Source organism: Larimichthys crocea, chromosome XX (genome assembly GCF_000972845.2).
Source record: "Larimichthys crocea isolate SSNF chromosome XX, L_crocea_2.0, whole genome shotgun sequence".
In the NCBI taxonomy this organism is placed as follows: Eukaryota; Metazoa; Chordata; class Actinopteri; family Sciaenidae; genus Larimichthys; species Larimichthys crocea.
Genome location: NC_040030.1, coordinates 7,249,089 through 7,266,323, shown reverse-complemented (window position 1 = coordinate 7,266,323; position 17,235 = coordinate 7,249,089). Strand labels below are relative to the sequence as shown.

The following is a 17,235-nucleotide window of genomic DNA, read 5'->3' as shown; positions in this document are numbered from 1 at the left end:
GGAATTATTAGTTTATTCAGTAGTCTCTGAATATTAATGAGTTTATACTGTTAACATAGTAGCCAACGGATGGTGCAGATTCTTCGGCTGCAGCAGTGTTGAATATTTTTTATATGAGCTTGTAAATTACTAAACTTTCAAGAGTCATTTCTTAATCACTCGCAGTGACTTACTTTAAGATGACGACTAGCCCACTGTCCATATTATACTTATTGCTTCTCAGGGTATCATGAAGAGAGATGGAGGTCTTTAAAATGCCAGAAACACTTCACCAACCAGTCCTCCCCTCCATGCTACAGCTGGGTTTATAAAATGGCAACAGTTAATCTGCTCCATACATACAGTTTTATCCAAAGAGTGCATGAACCGGGCTATGCTGTGCCAAAGTTAATAAAGTCAAGGAAACCATTCTTTCCTGACACGGCAATTAATATTCATAAGACTGTGACTCACGTAAAATATGCCTTGAGAATGCGTCTCAGGGTTCACTGGCGTTTATAACTGACTATCACAGTCATCATCTTATAACCTCGGACTGTGTTTTGTTTGGTAACGAGGACAGACACAGGAAGTCAGGCTTTAAGGATAGACGGACAGGACGGTTTATTTGAATCATGAGAGTGGTTTGCTGCAATGAAATCTCATGCAAACCGTTTTAAAGGAAAAACTATCAAACTGAATTATTAGATCAGTATTATAACCCCGGTTCTGGTCAATCAATATTTGCAGATTAAAAAGAGCTAAGATTTGTAGCCCACCTTTATTACCAGCAGAGCTTGAGTTTTAAATCCAACCGATGACACACGTGTGTCACGTTCATTAAATCCTAATCTGTTTGGATTAATGTCATATTCCGTCTCGGCAAAAAATAATCAGTTAGACCGGATTACAGCAGAATGATCTGTCATTTAGATTTACTCTTACGTTTCCAAAAGCCAGCCTCTGCCAAACTCCAGACTTTCAACTTTTTTTTCTTCTTACAAACCCTCTCTGGTGTTGTATTTAGATAGATGCGAGAGAGTGGTGATGACTTTTCCAGATATGTAGAGCAAAAAGAAACGAAGGCGCATTGCTCCAATATTTCCTTGAGTGGCTGGGAGTAGAGGACAATTTGCAGTCCCTTTTGACACGTTTGGAGGCTTAAACGCCGTCTGTGCGAGTGCCTGCCAAACTTTGAGGGAAAACTCTCCAATGGCTACTTTACAAGGCCTGGACTGAAACAGAACCACGATGGACTGAAACTCTGCTGCTGTTTATAAATGTTATACATAACAGCTTTTATGACAGCTAGATCCATAGAGGGTACATTTACTATTCTATAACACTGGTATAATTTATATTTCAAAGATGGTTATTAAATAGCAGTGGTGTAAGATAAATCCAGCAGCAAAAACCTTAACATTTCTTGAAATATGTATGTTGATTGAATTGGAAAACTGTTGTTAAATGTCCGGTTTTGCCAACCTGAGCATGTGAGCAGCGCTGAAGACCACGTCAAACTCTGAGCTGTCCAGCTCTGCGGCTCTCTCCGCCATCTCCGCCGCCTCGCCAAGACGAGACTGCTCCAGCAGAAACTGACCTGGAGAGAGGGGGAAGACAGAGGAAGTACGTTCTAAAAAACATGTATGCATACTTTCATTAATTTTAGCTCAACACCGCGTCTATCTATAGACCAAGAGAGACACCAGCATGGCTGTGCACTCTGTCTTGTTTACTTACGAAGGTTTGGACTTTGCTTGCTTGCTATTAATCACAGATTTATGCTTCAGTGTCATGTTGTGGAAAACCGATGTTGTGTTATTGAAGGGAAAGCCTGCGGAGAAGCTCCTGACAGACAAAGATGGAGATCGTTGGGGGAAAACAAAGGAAGATGAATGGAGGCAGTGAAAGAGAAGAGCGGCCCACAGGAAATGCAACTAGGAGGCAGAGACAGTGAAAGGATCGCTGTTTCTGCACGCCGGCGTTCGAGAACACAGATGAGACGGAGGTATTTCTTGCGTTTTCCTGTGAGAGTCTGGCCACCTGGTGCGGCACCCACAAGTGTCTGACTCGGCGGCTATAAATTAACGGCCGCAGATGTTGCTGGGTGCAGGGGAATGAGAATGTGGAGAGGCTCTATTGAGGTACGTTTCTGTTGGCTTTTCTTCCAAGCTTTTAGACACCAAAGGAGACTATTTAGAACTGGGTCGTACGGGGGACAGTTTGCATTAAATGCGTTGACTGTGAACAATGGCAGGAAAGGAGGCCTTGTCTTAGCCATCACCCGGTGTGTGTGTACTCACTTCCTCGAGCTCTCTCGTTTCTGTGTCATCATGTGTGCATCCGTTGTGTTGTAACGTGGCCAGATATCATCACTACCCCTTTACGCACTCGCACCTGGAGCTCATCCAGGGAACCCAAAGGATCGCTAAAGCAAGCCAGATTTGTGATAAAGGAGGGGACCGGCCTAAATCAACATCACCTATAGCAAGAAACTAACAAGATAACATTGAACAAAAGTAAAAAAACAGCCAGATAGGCAGAGACGGAGGAAAGAGTGTAAGGGGAAACAACTTGGGCCAAAGACAGCAACGCACCCCTCGCTAGGGACTAAACTAAACCCGAACCCCAAGATATCCCAGCGCAGAGAAAGCACCGGGAGGAATGAAGAGAGATAAGGGAGAAAGGAGAAAGGGACGAGGCACAATGGCGCTTTCAGCGAGACAGGACAGATTTCATTACCTATGAATATCCTAAAGATAGTGACATGGAGAAGCACGGAGCCCGCTCCTCTAGACCGATATGAAATACTGCATTAACAGCAGCACAGACAAAACATGTTTTACTCTGGGTTACGGATGGTACGCAGTGTGTTCTGATTCTGTCTCCTCACTCTGATAAACAAAGCATACATGCCTGTTTGCATGTGTGTTTGCGCCATCTGCAAAACCTCAAACAGCTCCAACACTGATACCAACAGTGAATTAAATGACAGAGGATTGTCAGTTCTTTCCAAAACTCTTATCAGGGTACAAAAGCTGAGCTGAGCTTGGCGCTTTACAACAGGACCATTTTATATTTAACGACTCTGGGTCTGAGGGTGAGGCTACAAAGTTCCAGAGACCCCTGCCTAATAATCATCCTGAGTGCAGCTTACTGCGGCAAAGCCTGATCATTAGTGTAAAGCCTACAGCAATCAGGCGTGTTATAGTTGGTAGAAAGGGACTTCAAATTCTGGATTTTATAGCTCCGTCTACCACAGACAGACGCTGAAGCCTCCAATTCTAATGTCAGTTTGCTAAAAATATTATACGGGAGACTTTTGATGTCTATTCTTACCATAGTGCATGTAGCAGTTTCCTTTTGTCGGGTCGAGCTGTATCGCTCTCAGGTAGTACTTCTCTGCTTCTGTCTTCTGCCCCTATAAGAAAAAAAAAGAATACATTCGTTACAAATATACTAACTCTGGGAGCAGGTATACTCGGGTCCAAACACCTGATGCAACCAGAAGGACAAGGTTATGACTGAACTGTTTGAAAATGACACACCCAAAATGAATCTCTGTCTGTTTGAATAATTTTGGTGTCATAATAAAAAGGGAACACCTGTGACATTTGTTCAGATATGTAAGTATCAGTATGCATGTAGTATCCTTAACCCTAACCCCTTGTTGGGAGACCCTGGGGCTTGAAGTGGTTAAATAGGTGGTTTAACATAGGCCTGTTTGTATGCTTGGGCAGGATAAGAAACTCCAGCCTTGGACTACAGGAGCTGTGGCGTCAGTGGTGTCTCCTAAGTCATCCAAAAATAAAAAAAGGAATCCCACTGATTTATTTACCATAAATTGTAGGGGGGAAAAAAACAACCAACCAAAGCACGATACTTATAATCTACAAACTGGAATTACACGACATTATGATCTGAAGGAAGTGTGTTTGAGAACAGAAATCTTTCTAAAATAATGTGTGTAAAGCATCTAGTGAATAAAACTGAATAAATCTGAAGGGAATAGATGCTAATCTCTGAATGCGGTGAAATAGAGACATGCAATAGTGACAGCACTGCCAGATTATTTCATTTATTTTTGTGACATTACGGATTATGATATTTATTGAACACGTGCAGACCGCACAGGCAAACAAAACACACACACACACACAGCTACAAAGCTCAGCTGTATTCTTCTGTGTCTGCTTTGAGTTATTTTAGTGCTCCGACATGCATCAGTTGCAGCATTGTAACCCCCGCTGTGAGGTTTCAGTAGAAAACCAATACTCATAAAGAACACAGTACCTCCCATGCTGCACCTTTAAAGACAAACCTCCAAGGCATGCGTGTGTGTGCCTACAACCAAACAGAGGAAGATGTTGCTTCTGTGTGCATGAGTCCTTATTTCTCCACCTCTTTTGTTTCATGCTTCAGCTCTGATTGCTTCCATATTGCCATTGGAAGAAGAAATGAGAGGACTGGGCATATTAGGTTTGCTTCATTAGCTCTTTTCCCGTGCCCGCAATCGCTCCAAATGAATGAGCGTATATCGGGCCTAGATGGCTTACTTCACATTTTCTTTGGCCCTATTCTCTTTACATTCAATTAAACCTTTCCCTCGGCCATCCATCAGAACTGAAAGTAGGGTGGCTCAGTCCAGTGAGATTAGAGCTCGGTCATCATTTTTGCAGATTTATGAATAGTTCCAGATCAATTTGAAACAAAAAAAAAAAGAAGAAGACATTTTTTAAAACAACTCTGAAAGGACGAGTTTGTGATGCGCTCTGATTTATTGCTGTGTATGCGCGACTCCGGTCGGCTCGCTTACAGTGTGTAATCTGTTTCTGCATTATCGAGCGGGGCTTCCGCCACAAGATCTAAACACGCTGCTTAAATTCATAAATCAGCTTATCGCCGACTGACCACAGCTTTCCTAATGCACACCACACCCGTCTGACTCCAGCAAGAGGTCTCTGACCGGCAGCAGGGCCTCTTATGTTACCCTAGACCTATTTGAAAAGTGCTCTGATCTCAGGAAGTTAGTGGCTCTAGGAGGTTGCACTTGTTGTTTGCTAACGGATGTGGATGGGTACAACACTATCAGGTTCCAGTTTTTCTGATTTACTTTTAAAAGAAATGCGAGAAGGTCACTTTGAAACACACAGTACTGCTATACATCAACTTTCAGAGAAAAAACAGCACATGCTGGGGTGAACCACGGTACAAGACTTCAGTTTGACCTTTCCTCCCCGTGTCTGTATTGTCGATTGACTCCGGCAGGACGGCCAAAAATGTAGCCGATGTCGTGATTCAATAAGGAAGGAGAGTAATTGCATTATAAGCCTGTCCACTGGCCCATTGTCCAGGGTCCATCCAATCTCCTGTTCCTAAAGCCCTGTAGAGGTGGAAGGGGGCCTCTCAGTGAGGCAGGACCCTGCGTGGATCTGAAGCCCTGAGCCTGAGGGAGCACAGCAGATGTCCAGCCACACTGGGCGACTCTAATCTGAGCCTGCGCTTTAGGTGTTTGTGTGTGTGTGTGTGCTGTGTATATCTTCAAATCTTTCAACAAAAGAGAGGAAATGATCAGAACTCTGTGAGGGTTGCAGCTGCATGCGCGTAAGACACTGCAGGCTGGTCGTGTCTTTGCTCAGCACCCAAGGCCGTGGAAGGGAGGCGGTCTAACATCTCTAGAGGGGTTACAGAGGACACAAGGTCGAACCCCCACGTCTAAACTTGACTCAGCTGTGAACACATCTGTTATCACATCAATGTGTTTTTGTTTTCATGGAAGGATAGAGACAGGAAGTGTGTCTTTTTCCTGCAGAAATGTCGGGCAAACTTGAGTGCCCTTTACACACATGTGTATAAAGATGCACACAGCGAGGGACCGAAAACACACGGATAATCTGGAACTCATCCAATCACTGTGGGATAGCTTTCATCCACACCAGACAAACTCCCCGTGTCTGTAATCTTCAGACATGCATTTATGCAGCTACTATAGAGCTGATTTTCTAAGCTATTTGGCCCTGAATCAGGGTCAATTCAAGGTCAAAGAAAAAGGTATTTAATGCAACATTTTTGTCTTAATTCCGTCTTTCACACTGCGTTATCCTCTTCTCAGCCAGCTAGCACTGCTAGAGGTCGGACGTCTCATTCAGGAATGCATCACAATTCCTCTTGTTGAGAAGGAGTCTGATCAGGGGAGAGGGGTTTGTTTAGCATGCACCTTGCAGAGTCAGAAGCTTGCACCTCATGACAATTATCACAGTTCTTCAGGTTCTGCGGGGAGAATCGATAGCGCGGGTTCGCCTCACTACAACGTCCCATAAGTCACTCTATATGCATTATTCAACGGTGCGCTCTGCCACTTCAGGTCCCGTTTAATTACACTCTGCCAGGTTATTAACCACTGCAGTCGTTATGATAATGCTTCAGTTTGCCTCATGGTTCTTCCTGTGTGTGTGTGTGTGTGTGTGTGTGTGTGTGTGTGTGTGTGTCTCAGTAATAGGACTTACGATGATGGACAGCAGTTTGCCATAAGTGAGGTGTGCAGGGATGTGGTCAGGTTTGGTCTTGAGGGACTCTCTGTACCAGTGGCCTGCTTCCTCTAGCCTGTTCAGCCTCATGTAGGCCTCTCCTGAAACAGAACACAGATCAGGAGGTTAGTTTTTATATGATCAGAAATATTAAATAGCATATATATATATAGATGATAGATTATATATAGATATATATATATATATAGATTTTTTTTTGTTTTTTCATGACTGAATATCTCATTTTTATCACTTTCCCTACCTCTGAGCATAAATAAAAAGTTTGTATTAACACTGTTAAAAAAATCCTTCATTCCCTTATCTATAGGGACAACAACATGTTGATCTAATGCTCCACTGTAGTTTCTCTGTCTGAAACTGTTGCTGAAAATTTATTTGATCACAGAAGATGCTGTTAGCCTCTGGGGTAAAAATGACAAATCAAGTTTTAACAAAGAATCCACCTGACATCACACTCCTCCATGCCTTCCCTCCAGCTGACAAAACAAACTTCCTATTCTCATTTAGCTTATGCGAGGAATGTGTGCAGACGTCTCCCTGCAATCTGAACTATGCTGTGAGGATGCGCTTCCAATAATGTAATTAGTGTTACAATAACAAAGAGATGGATGTGATTTATTACACGGATTAGCTGCAATCTTCTGTGAGAGGACTCGAGAGCCTGTGCACACGCTCACGAGCTACAGTGTTGAAATCAAGCAGGTGGTTCAAGTTCCCTGAAGTTTTTTCTGGCAATGAGTTCATGCCAATTTGTTAAATTCCTGTCAAAGCTCGGATTAAATGGAAGACCAACAATTTAAAATGGAAACAAACATGTAAAAATCTGTGAAACTCAAGCCAAACCTGTCCCATGACTACATGGTTTTACTCACGTCCGAAAACCATCATGCTCTTTATAGCTGATGCGAATTGAATTACGTGCAAATGGTTATGTTACCTCATCAAAAACCAGAGGGGAATTTATAGATCTGCAAATTTAGATTCTGCGTCAGGATGTAGTAACTTACCCATCATGTTGAAAAGGCTGTGTGGTGCAAACTGCCTGGGCATTTTCTGTACCGCTTCCTTATAAATAGACAAGGCCTCCTGCAGGAGAGGGGGGAAAAAAAGACTTAAGTATTAAAAGTATTATAATACTAATTATTATTATAATAAATAATAATAGTAGCTTTTAGTCCTACATTAGTGATAAGTGGTTAAACATAAGTGGTCATAAAGTCATCATGAAAGGCAATATAAACAAGTTTTTTGGCCCTAGTCTCATTATTCTGATTTAAAAAGTTCCTAAAACACTCCCTTGGTTTATTTTAGCATAAACTAACCTCCTGCTGGCCCTGTTCATGGAGCAGTTTTCCCAGGTTGTACAGACAGCTGGTGACCGAGCTCTTGTGGGCGTGTGGGTCTTTCAAGTTCTCGTCTGGAATGTCAGCACATGTCAGAAAGGTGCGTTTGGCCTCTTCCAGGTTGCCCTGGTTCATCAGGATGATTCCTGTGTTCAAGTAGGCCGCTGTGAAGAGGCAGGGATATTGAAGTAAAGCAGCGCAACAGGATTAGAAGTGCTGTCACTCAAACATTCAACAACTCATTTTCTGATACTTCAAAAGAGTGGAAAGAATGTGGAAAATCTACAAAGCTAGGACACGCAATGTTATAGCCAAAAGACTGAGACTGAACAGAGGTCAAAGGCAGATAAAATGACTATAAGAAAAGTATGTAAAAAAATAGAAATAAATGGTGCTAAAAAGGAGATTAGGCTAAGGACTGATTGAAGATAACTTATCAAGCTGAAAAAGCAGTCTGGAAACCTGTCCTCTCTTATAAAACTGTTCTTGGTGCAGTTAAAGACAGACCCTCATCTGACATGCGAGCACTCAAGTGTGAGATTGAATCTCATTATTTCACCGTCGCACTGAAATAGCCTGAATATGGTCCTCTAAACGACCATGTGGCAGAAGAACATCTAATTCAGCATTAAAGTTGGACCATGATGACAATCTAATAACGGACCCTTAGCTCCCATAAAGACTCAGCCAAAATGTGAACATCTTAATTGCTGATAACTCTTTTCTCCCCGATCACGACCACTCAAGTCATCATGAATCATCAGCGAAATGAGGTTTACTTACATGCCAGTGTTGGCCGACTCCCAATGGCCAGTTTGTAATAATGCAACGCTTCAGTGAAACGCTCATTCTCTTGCAGCAGCAAGCCACTAATTGACAAAAAAAAGAAAAGAAGCAGAAATAAGACCATGAATTGCATAACAGAGGATTTGCCTTGTTATTTTAAATCTGTGAAGGTAAAGCAAGCTTTACCCAAAATTACAGCTCGTCAAATCGATGAGGGCACTTTGGGTAAAAGCTGAGAAATAAAAATATAGCAGTTTCTGTATCCCCTTACCTAATATACCAACGCAAAACCACAATATACCCAGCCATCCATCATATTCAAACAGCAGCTCCGTTTTACAGAATGCAAAAAACACATAATTTGGTTTTTCCCTTCTGCCTATGTTGCTATGCCAGCTTCCTGACACCCGTAACTTGAGAGAGAAAGAGCAAAGAAATGTGGAGAAAAACAGTGTCAGCATGAGAGCAAGAGACATAGGTCTGCTGTGAGGTTTTGGCACCTTTGACACCTTGTGTTGCAGGATTGAGGTTTTCTCCCACAGGCCCTGCAAACCACCACTAATCAAATCAGTAGCAGAGAAGGTACAAAGAGGCACCAGGGAGTTATTTCCTCTTAGTCACACTCTTGCATCACACTTAGCTGCGTGTCTCGCCTGCTTCTCTCCTCCTGATCTATTTTCATTTCAGTTTCTTGACTTTCTTTCTTTCTGTCAGTCAGTCTCTCTATCATACGGCCTTTCTTGTTCTGCTGTTTGCGATCTCAAGTGATGGATGGGAGGAACTTGTGTCAAGACTTTGCAAACACGAGGAGGAGGAGGAGGAGGTGGGACTGTCATCTTTAACACTCACAGGTTATACAGCATGTCAGCCATGTTCCCTCGGTGGTGTAGAGCGTTTCTGTACGCCTTCTCCGCCTCTGCCATTTTGCCCTGGTTCTTCAGCACGTTCCCCAAGTTTCCCCAGGCTATAGGAGACATGCGTCAGTCAAAAGTTGCACTTTCAGAGTGGAAAGACACAATGTCAGTCTATATTTAAAAATAAATAAAAATATATTTATATATGAACTATTCCAAAGCAAGTCTTGGATGGAGGAGCCTGAAAGTCATATTGTGGTTTTCTCTGTGGGCTTAGCTGTATTGCATTTCCCCAAGCAGAGATGTTAGTGTCTGTTATTTTCTTGCATATGTTCCCACGCCTTTCAAGATCATGAACAAGGCTGTGCTACAGTCTGAGTGTGATCCAGCTTATGTGTATGCAAAATTCCTCCAGGTCTAACAAATGTATTTCCTTCCTCAAAAAAACATTCTCAAAGATGATTTGGAAAAATATTCTAAATCCCACATTGTTCACAACTGTGTCTACTAGCTAGCAGTATTTGGCACAGTGTTGTGCTTCTTTGCGTGTTACTGCCACCAACTGTGAAATTAAGTGAAATCATCGTCAGGAACATGTATCGTGTTTACTCGTATTGTCCTATAGCACTCCTAGTGGTCAAAAAGTCCACAAGGTACCTTTAAATTAGCAATATTAAGGTCTGTTAGAAATGGCTAACACATAGTTTAAACTAGCAATAATAACTTTGTGTAAGTAAAGACAAGGCATTAAGTCAACAAACTGACTCATCAGTTCTATGGCATTATCTTAGTAGCTTAAATTAGTCAACATAATCTATTAGTCATACCAGGCCAAGGAGGCTTTAGTATTCGACAAAGAAGGTTTTTGTGTTTGACAGTTTCTGATACTCAAAGCTACACAGAGACTTCAGTATTGACGTTTAATACCCGTCCCTAATGATAATTGGCGGCCATCATTTACCTTTAGCAGGATTCACACCAATCCCAGACTTGTAGAGATTCTCCTCGTTGCTCCAGTCCCGGTTTCTTTGAACAGTTCTGAGCCCATTCAGCAGCACTAGTCCCATACAGAGACACAACAGTAAGGCCTTGTAGCCTTTAGTCCTCAGTCTGACATATAAGCTTCTTGCACCAGTAGCAACCAGCAAACAGAAGCCTATGCTGGGGATGTACAGTACCCTCTCTGCAATTACAAAACCCACATAAAAAAATAGGTTTGTTGCCGGGATGAAAGGCAATGACATGATGCCTAATGAAAATAGTACTAGGTTTTGTGTAGGGGGCAAGGATGTCCGTGCAGGGCAGTGGTGGAATCCAGCTGACCCATTCAGGGTGGTCTTTGGCGGCCCCTGGTCTGTGTTATGGTTTGTGTCAGGGGCATGGTAACCATTCCCATTAGTGATTGATTTCCCATTAGTGACAAAGGCTTTCCCATTGGTCTCCTTGCCTTTGGAGACGGGGCTCCGGAGGCCAAACATAGCCAGGAGGATAAATCCACCGTAAAAGGCAACAGTGTGAAGGTTCCTCCAGTCAGCCAAGGACCTGACCAAGGGCACAGCGTCCATGGACCAATCGAAACTGAGCTTGTCGGGGCAGAGCAGGAGCCAGGCGTTAGCGGCGGGCAGGTGGAGGAACGTTAACGTTCGGGTGAGAAAATGTTGCGAGTCAGCTGCAGGGTTGTCAGAGTTGGAGAAATTGGGAGGCTTATTGCCCATCCAGTAGAGGCGAGCTGACAGCAGAATCACTCCCCAGGAAGCCAGCACTCCAAGACTCAGCAAAACACTGATGTTCTTTTTCTGAAAGAGAGGAGGAAAAAAAAAAAAAACTCATGCTAAAGGAAAGCACCTAAATCAACATTTCAATCCAGAAGAGCTTAGTCAAAGCCACAGTTTTGTCCGTGTTCCAGAGCACCTGAATTTGTTTTCATTTTAAGTGCCTATTTTAATACCTGTCAAGTTATTCAAGGCCTGGATCAGAGCTGAGTCAGAGGAACAATGGTCCTGTAAATGCATTTGCGGCCTCTGTAGACAATACGTTATTAAGAAGGATTGTCCAGTCTGTCAGTATGAACTGTTAGGGTTTGATTTATAAATCTTCAAAATGTATTATCCTACTTTTATATAGAAAGAGAAGCTATGCAAAGCAATCTCTGGAATGTTTTTGATAGCTGCCTGGGGCATAAACCACACTCATGTACAATTATAGAGTTCTTTGTAACACTAGGCATAGTTCTTAAAATTAAAATGCACCCCAGCCAGAAACAACACAGCTCTGTTTACATGAAAATAGTGAAATATGAATTATTCAAACCGGTGAAAGACACATTAGGATTTGGACAGCTGTGCGCTGTAATGGGTGTCACTTTTGGTCAGCAACAATGTGACTGTTTCTATTAAGAAATAATCATTTTTAATGGAATATGTCAGACTCTGGTGAAACTGGTGAAAGACGCAATATTTTGAAATGCCAAGAACATTTGATTTAGGATAATGGGGGAAATCCAAAAGTCTAAAATCAAAGAAGAGAGAAAAATCACTGTATTTCCATTTAGATGTGAAGTCAAGATTATTTCTAAAATTTTCCATACATTAGTAAACCACACTGCCCTCAGTTGTGACCTAGCTGGGGTCAACTTTGAAGTAAATTTGAAGCACGAGAGGCTTTCAATCTAAGTCCTTCCTTGTTGCCTGTCAGGGTCGCAGTGAGTGTGACCGCTAATCAGCTTAGGACTCATTGTGTTGGTATGTAGATGCTGTTTACATCTCATAAGAGCATTAATTCTGAAGCATGATCACCATTAGGTCCTCTGCTCTGTCACGCAATACCTTTCAAGGAACTGTCACTCACTAACCGGGGATCTTACTAAAACCTCAAGTGAATGGTCCCTTTGAAAAACTGAAATGTGTTAAATTCCTAAAAGTACAAACTTGGAAGGAAATGCAGAGGAAATTTGTCTGGCGATTCTTTCAAAATCAGCAGAATCAGGTCTGATGCATAAATTAGATTCAAAGCCACAGACAGGAACTACGAGATGCACCGCAGGGTGGGAAGTATAATTCATTTCAGTTGCTTCATTCTGGTGTGCTGTTGCAGTTACGGTTACTACATGACATGGTTGTATGATCACACTCATGACCTGTTGACCTTTGATCGCTGGCTTGTTAAATGACACTCACCCGTGACGGCAGGGAGAGAAATTGAGACCGGTGACATTTTTTTTCTTTTGCTTTCGGGTCTTGTTGGATGCTCTGATGTCAGATTTCTTTAATACCACCTTTAATTTGATATGATGCTTTCTGAAATCAATTACTGCTTCAGTCCGATTTAGTGCTGTGTTTGTGCCCAGATTGAGTAAATCTGATTTAAAGTCTTTTCATTAAACGTTGTTGAAACTGGAATGTCATAAATGCAAAGACTTATTGACAGAGACAACCTGGCGCAAAAAAGTGCCTGTTACTCATATTCCTCTTTACATGCTGGACTAAAAAATGACATAGCATCATGTGTGATGATCACAGAGCAGAGATGCTGTTCACTTCCTATTTTCTGAGTCCATTTATTCTTTCCGAGCACCAGTGTAATATGAACTCTATCTGAACCTGTGTGGGGTGAATTAGAGCTGGTGTACGTACTGTAAATGCTCCTTATACTGTGTTACTGGTCAGGACTGGAGAGGTTTATATTGGTGGTCTAGTTTTGTGTGTTTTCGGTGTTGGCTTTGATCTATGTGATAATCATCATTAGAGCATCCATAATTCAAAGTGTAAGTTTATGCAAGTGTAGTAATAATTTAGACTCTGTATAATCCGCTCTGAATGAATTGCGCAAAAGGCCGATAAAATCTTTTTTTAAAACACGAGAACAAGCTCAGAGAACAAGCTTTCATTTGTAATAAACTAAAAGAATTATTCCCTCTCTCTTACAAATGACTGTGCATGAGTAAGCTTGTGTGTGTGCACTTTGAAGAACCATGATGGAAAACACAAGTTCTCCATAACAAACCCACATTGGGATTAGAATAAAGAGGTTTAGCAATGACTCGCCTGACCTACTGGCTCCAGTTCAGTTGTTGATTAGTCCAGATCTGAAATGGAAAAGCGTATTCGCTAAGGAGTTTAAGCTGAAGTAGGAAGTGTAGGAACAGCTAGTTACAGAAAGTCACTTGTCAATAGTAAAATGGAAAAAAAAAAGGCCAGTTCAAGGAGTTCAACCCTCTGGAGCCTTCTGAGAAACATCGAGGAAGGAAGAGTGGTGAAAAAAAAATTGGATATTGATTTGGATGCTGAAAGGTGGTACACAAAGGATGAGAGAGAGTGCCTTTTATAGAAAAGAAGGGAGGGAGGGGGGGTTCTTATTGATGGATGAGCCCATGTTAGCTGTCAAGAGAGGAAACTGTCTGAGAAATCCAATTCTGCTTGGTGTCAGAACACAAGCCAATTCCAGCAAGAGAGCCATTTGTGGTATTTAGGTGAATGAGCTTCATTTTACCCCTCGCTGCCTTGTGTATTTCTAGATCATTCCTTAATTGACTCACCGATCAATCACGCACTCACAACTCAAACTGAAAAGTGTGCTCGAGTGGGAGGCTGGTTCTGCTTTTTCCCAATGATGTATTACCAAGAATTCACAAAGTCAGCATCAAACAAGATTTGTTTTTTTGGCCAACTTATCACTTCTGTTTTTAGAAGCAACAGGCTGCCGGTTGGTTACTGAAGTAGGCATGAAGTGGAAGGATTGCTGGTTTTTGTTTCCTGTATGAGTGGTAACCAATACTGCTGAAGTCTGGTTTGACCTTTTGTTAGCCATCTGTGGCCAGTCGAAAATAGATCTTCAATAACCAAACATTACCCTCTGACAACTGAGTCACTCCCTACTCGACTACACCCTCTAATTGCTCTAAAAAAGCCATTTAACCTCTTGATTGAGCCGTTGATTAATTGATTCTAGCCTACACTGTCATTCTATGGTCAGAGGAATGTGATTACAGCCCCTTGAAATGAGCCGTTGTGTACTCTTGTGGTACTCGTGGGTTCTCTGATTACACCAACATTCTGGACATTTCTTGAACCTTTCCCATGGTGCTTGGCAGGAGAAGCACAGGTGAAACTAATCACGTTAACGACGGCTCTGTCACATTCAAGTGTGCCAGTAAGTGAGCACACTCAGCACCAGGGCACACCTAATTAAGGTTATGAGTTACACCTGTGTTTGACAAGGCAAACTGCTACTACCAGAAAACTTCTGCGTTCATATGTCCGTGTAAGTAAAGAAGTAAAACAAAATCTAATTCCATTGCAATTTTTCTCTCTAAACCAAGTTAAATCACCTTTTTTTTAAATTAAGTCATCATAGCAATTTGTCTTTACAGACCAGCCTCGTAGGAGCTTTGTGATATCTTGGTTTCAATCAGGTCTTCAAAACGGTTTGCCATTCTGGAGGGGTACTTGCTGTATTTACTTTCAGCTGGATGCAGAGACAAATATCTTTTAAAGGTTTGCACAAAATTAAACTTTATGTAAAAGGCTAGGAGGATCGTGTTTCTTCCCCGTTGTTTTGCCGGAGTCACATTTTACCAAATCTCTACAACATATGCACGACCATAAAAGATTACTCCATAAAACGTCTGCTGGCACAAAAAGGGTAATGAGATCGTTCCCAGGTTGAAGCCTGCTGATCAAAGGAAGGACGCCAAAGGTGTTAACTTGACATTCAAAGAGCCTCCTGTTTGAGTAATGTGTAGGGACATCAGTAGGTTTTAAGAAGGCCTGAAGGTATACTCAGGAAGAAGCCCCATGGATGAGCTATTGTGGCTAATAGCCAATTATAGTTTTCTATACCGGACTTTGTGTTTGTTAAATCTCTACAAATTTCTAACCTGAAAAGTTTTCGGCATTGGGTGATCTCTGTAACCTCTGTACATGTACAGAGATTTTTTGTTATCACTGTAGAAATAAACATAAACCATCAAAAAACAAAAACAACCTCACAAATACCAGATGTATCCCCTGTGTCTGTTTTTCTTCTAATTTTCAACTTTTCCTGCTGTCTAACTTGAATTTTTAGGAACTGGTTCTAGTTATGATTGATTGGCTTTCATGAGATCTGTGTATACTCGTGGAGGACTGGCTGGCGTAATCCTTTGCCAACTGTCAAACCAACATCCCACTCGCCCCCAAGCCTTTGAACCTAGCGTTCCTCCATGTATCTCCTCCAATTTGGATCCTCATTTGGAAATTCAGCGTCAATTTCTGTGGCTTTCCCCTCTACTACTTTTTATTCTGTGTTTTATCCACTTTCTTCCCTGAATTAACCCTTCCCTCATTCCCTCCATCTCCCTCTTTCCGCACATAAACATAAAGTATTAGGCTCCCAAAGCCTTCATCTTTTAGTGGTGCCATTCATTATTAGCTCTCATGTTATTAATCCCAGAAGTGTGTGGTCTGCCTGTTGATACTATAGCGTGCAGAGTGTTGAACACATGTCTGAAGAAACAGCGGGACACGGCTGACTTCATATGTGCACTGTTTAAAGCTGCTGTGGACTGACGCAAGACAGCAGGGGATCAATCTTCCGGACTTTTCTTGTTAAAGTCATGTCCAATTTAAATGGCTCATAACTCTTTCCAGCGTAGAAGGTTGAACATACACGGGATTTCTTTCTTCTACTTGTTTGAGAAATTTAAATTAAAAAGTTAACTTGTTACCCTTTAAAATCAATTTTTTAGGAAACACTTGAAGGTTGATGGTAATCGTTAATTACCATAGATTTCTCCAGTACTTCAAAGTATCACATCAACAGTAAAGTTTCATTAAGATTATTTAAGATTATCAAAATATTAAAAAGTATACTTTTGAAATCAGAAAGTTTTAAAATAGCTGAGGTGTGAACTACATCCACCCTACCGTGGAGCAATCCCTTCTCACTGACATGTGCATGGAAAGGCCTTCAAGGTTTTGGACACGCTGTGTTTGCACAACACACATCCAGCAGTGCTCATATTTGATGCATTACCAGTGACATGCTAAATTGTGATGAAAGGTACAATGAGGCATGCATCCAGCTCTTTTTCCAGCTCTCTAATGTGTTCTGGATTCTGCTGACTTGGCGCAACTCACCCAAGTCATCAGACAGCAGCACCATGGCTGGCATTGAGAGGGTTGACTTTGATAGAGTGACCTAATTACCCCATAGTTCTCTCCATGAAAGGCCTGCTGCTGCTGGCACAGAGACCTGTAATGAGATGGGTCACAGGTTGAAGCCTCGTACGCTGCCCAGTAAGACAGCTGATCAAAGCAGGGGCACCGGTGGTGTTAACTCGACATTTAAAACAGCTTCCAGTTGGAGAAATATAGTGACATCAGTGTGAAAGGGGGTTTAGTACAACATAAAGTTTATTGATGAGATGTCATGCATCTGATTTAGCTTTGCTGGCCCCATTTCATACTTACTTAGTCACTTGAAAGACTTTCATCAGTGATCTGCGCCATTGAAGATAATTATGAGCAGCTCCAATGCATGTTCCCAGTCCAAAAGCACAATGGGCCACTCGTATTAACAGATTAGTTCTTAACCGGAAAGTTCAAGTGATTTAAAGCTCCATTAACATTTTTTACTTCAAGTGTCATGTATCTGGATAAAATACACACCCAAATTGCAGATACCACTTAGCCACATATGCGTCATCGATGGCTAGATTACAAATCTTTTATTTGTCTTGGTTTTCCC

General features: G+C 41.9%; 2 protein-coding genes across 5 annotated transcripts in view; both read right to left on the bottom strand.

The window, feature by feature from the left end:
• Nucleotides 1–17,235, bottom strand: part of LOC104928802 (E3 ubiquitin-protein ligase TRIM38) — an 899,066-nt gene that overhangs the window by 792,790 nt on the left and 89,041 nt on the right. The window lies entirely within an intron of this gene.
• Nucleotides 1–17,235, bottom strand: part of tmtc2a (transmembrane O-mannosyltransferase targeting cadherins 2a) — a 58,122-nt gene that overhangs the window by 6,874 nt on the left and 34,013 nt on the right. For 2 of the 4 annotated variants that reach the window (XM_027272180.1, XM_027272181.1), the window contains exons 3-10: nt 10,472–11,306; nt 9,506–9,620; nt 8,654–8,739; nt 7,850–8,034; nt 7,535–7,613; nt 6,486–6,607; nt 3,319–3,400; nt 1,465–1,579 (exon numbers count right to left, since the gene is read on the bottom strand). In XM_027272180.1, coding sequence (XP_027127981.1) covers nt 1,465–1,579; nt 3,319–3,400; nt 6,486–6,607; nt 7,535–7,613; nt 7,850–8,034; nt 8,654–8,739; nt 9,506–9,620; nt 10,472–11,306 — 1,619 coding nt within the window. Of the gene's footprint in view, nt 1–1,464; nt 1,580–3,318; nt 3,401–6,485; nt 6,608–7,534; nt 7,614–7,849; nt 8,035–8,653; nt 8,740–9,505; nt 9,621–10,471; nt 11,307–14,044; nt 14,462–16,625; nt 16,671–17,235 lie in introns of those variants that run through there. The other 2 variants (XM_027272182.1, XM_027272183.1) reach the window with 2 other exon arrangements.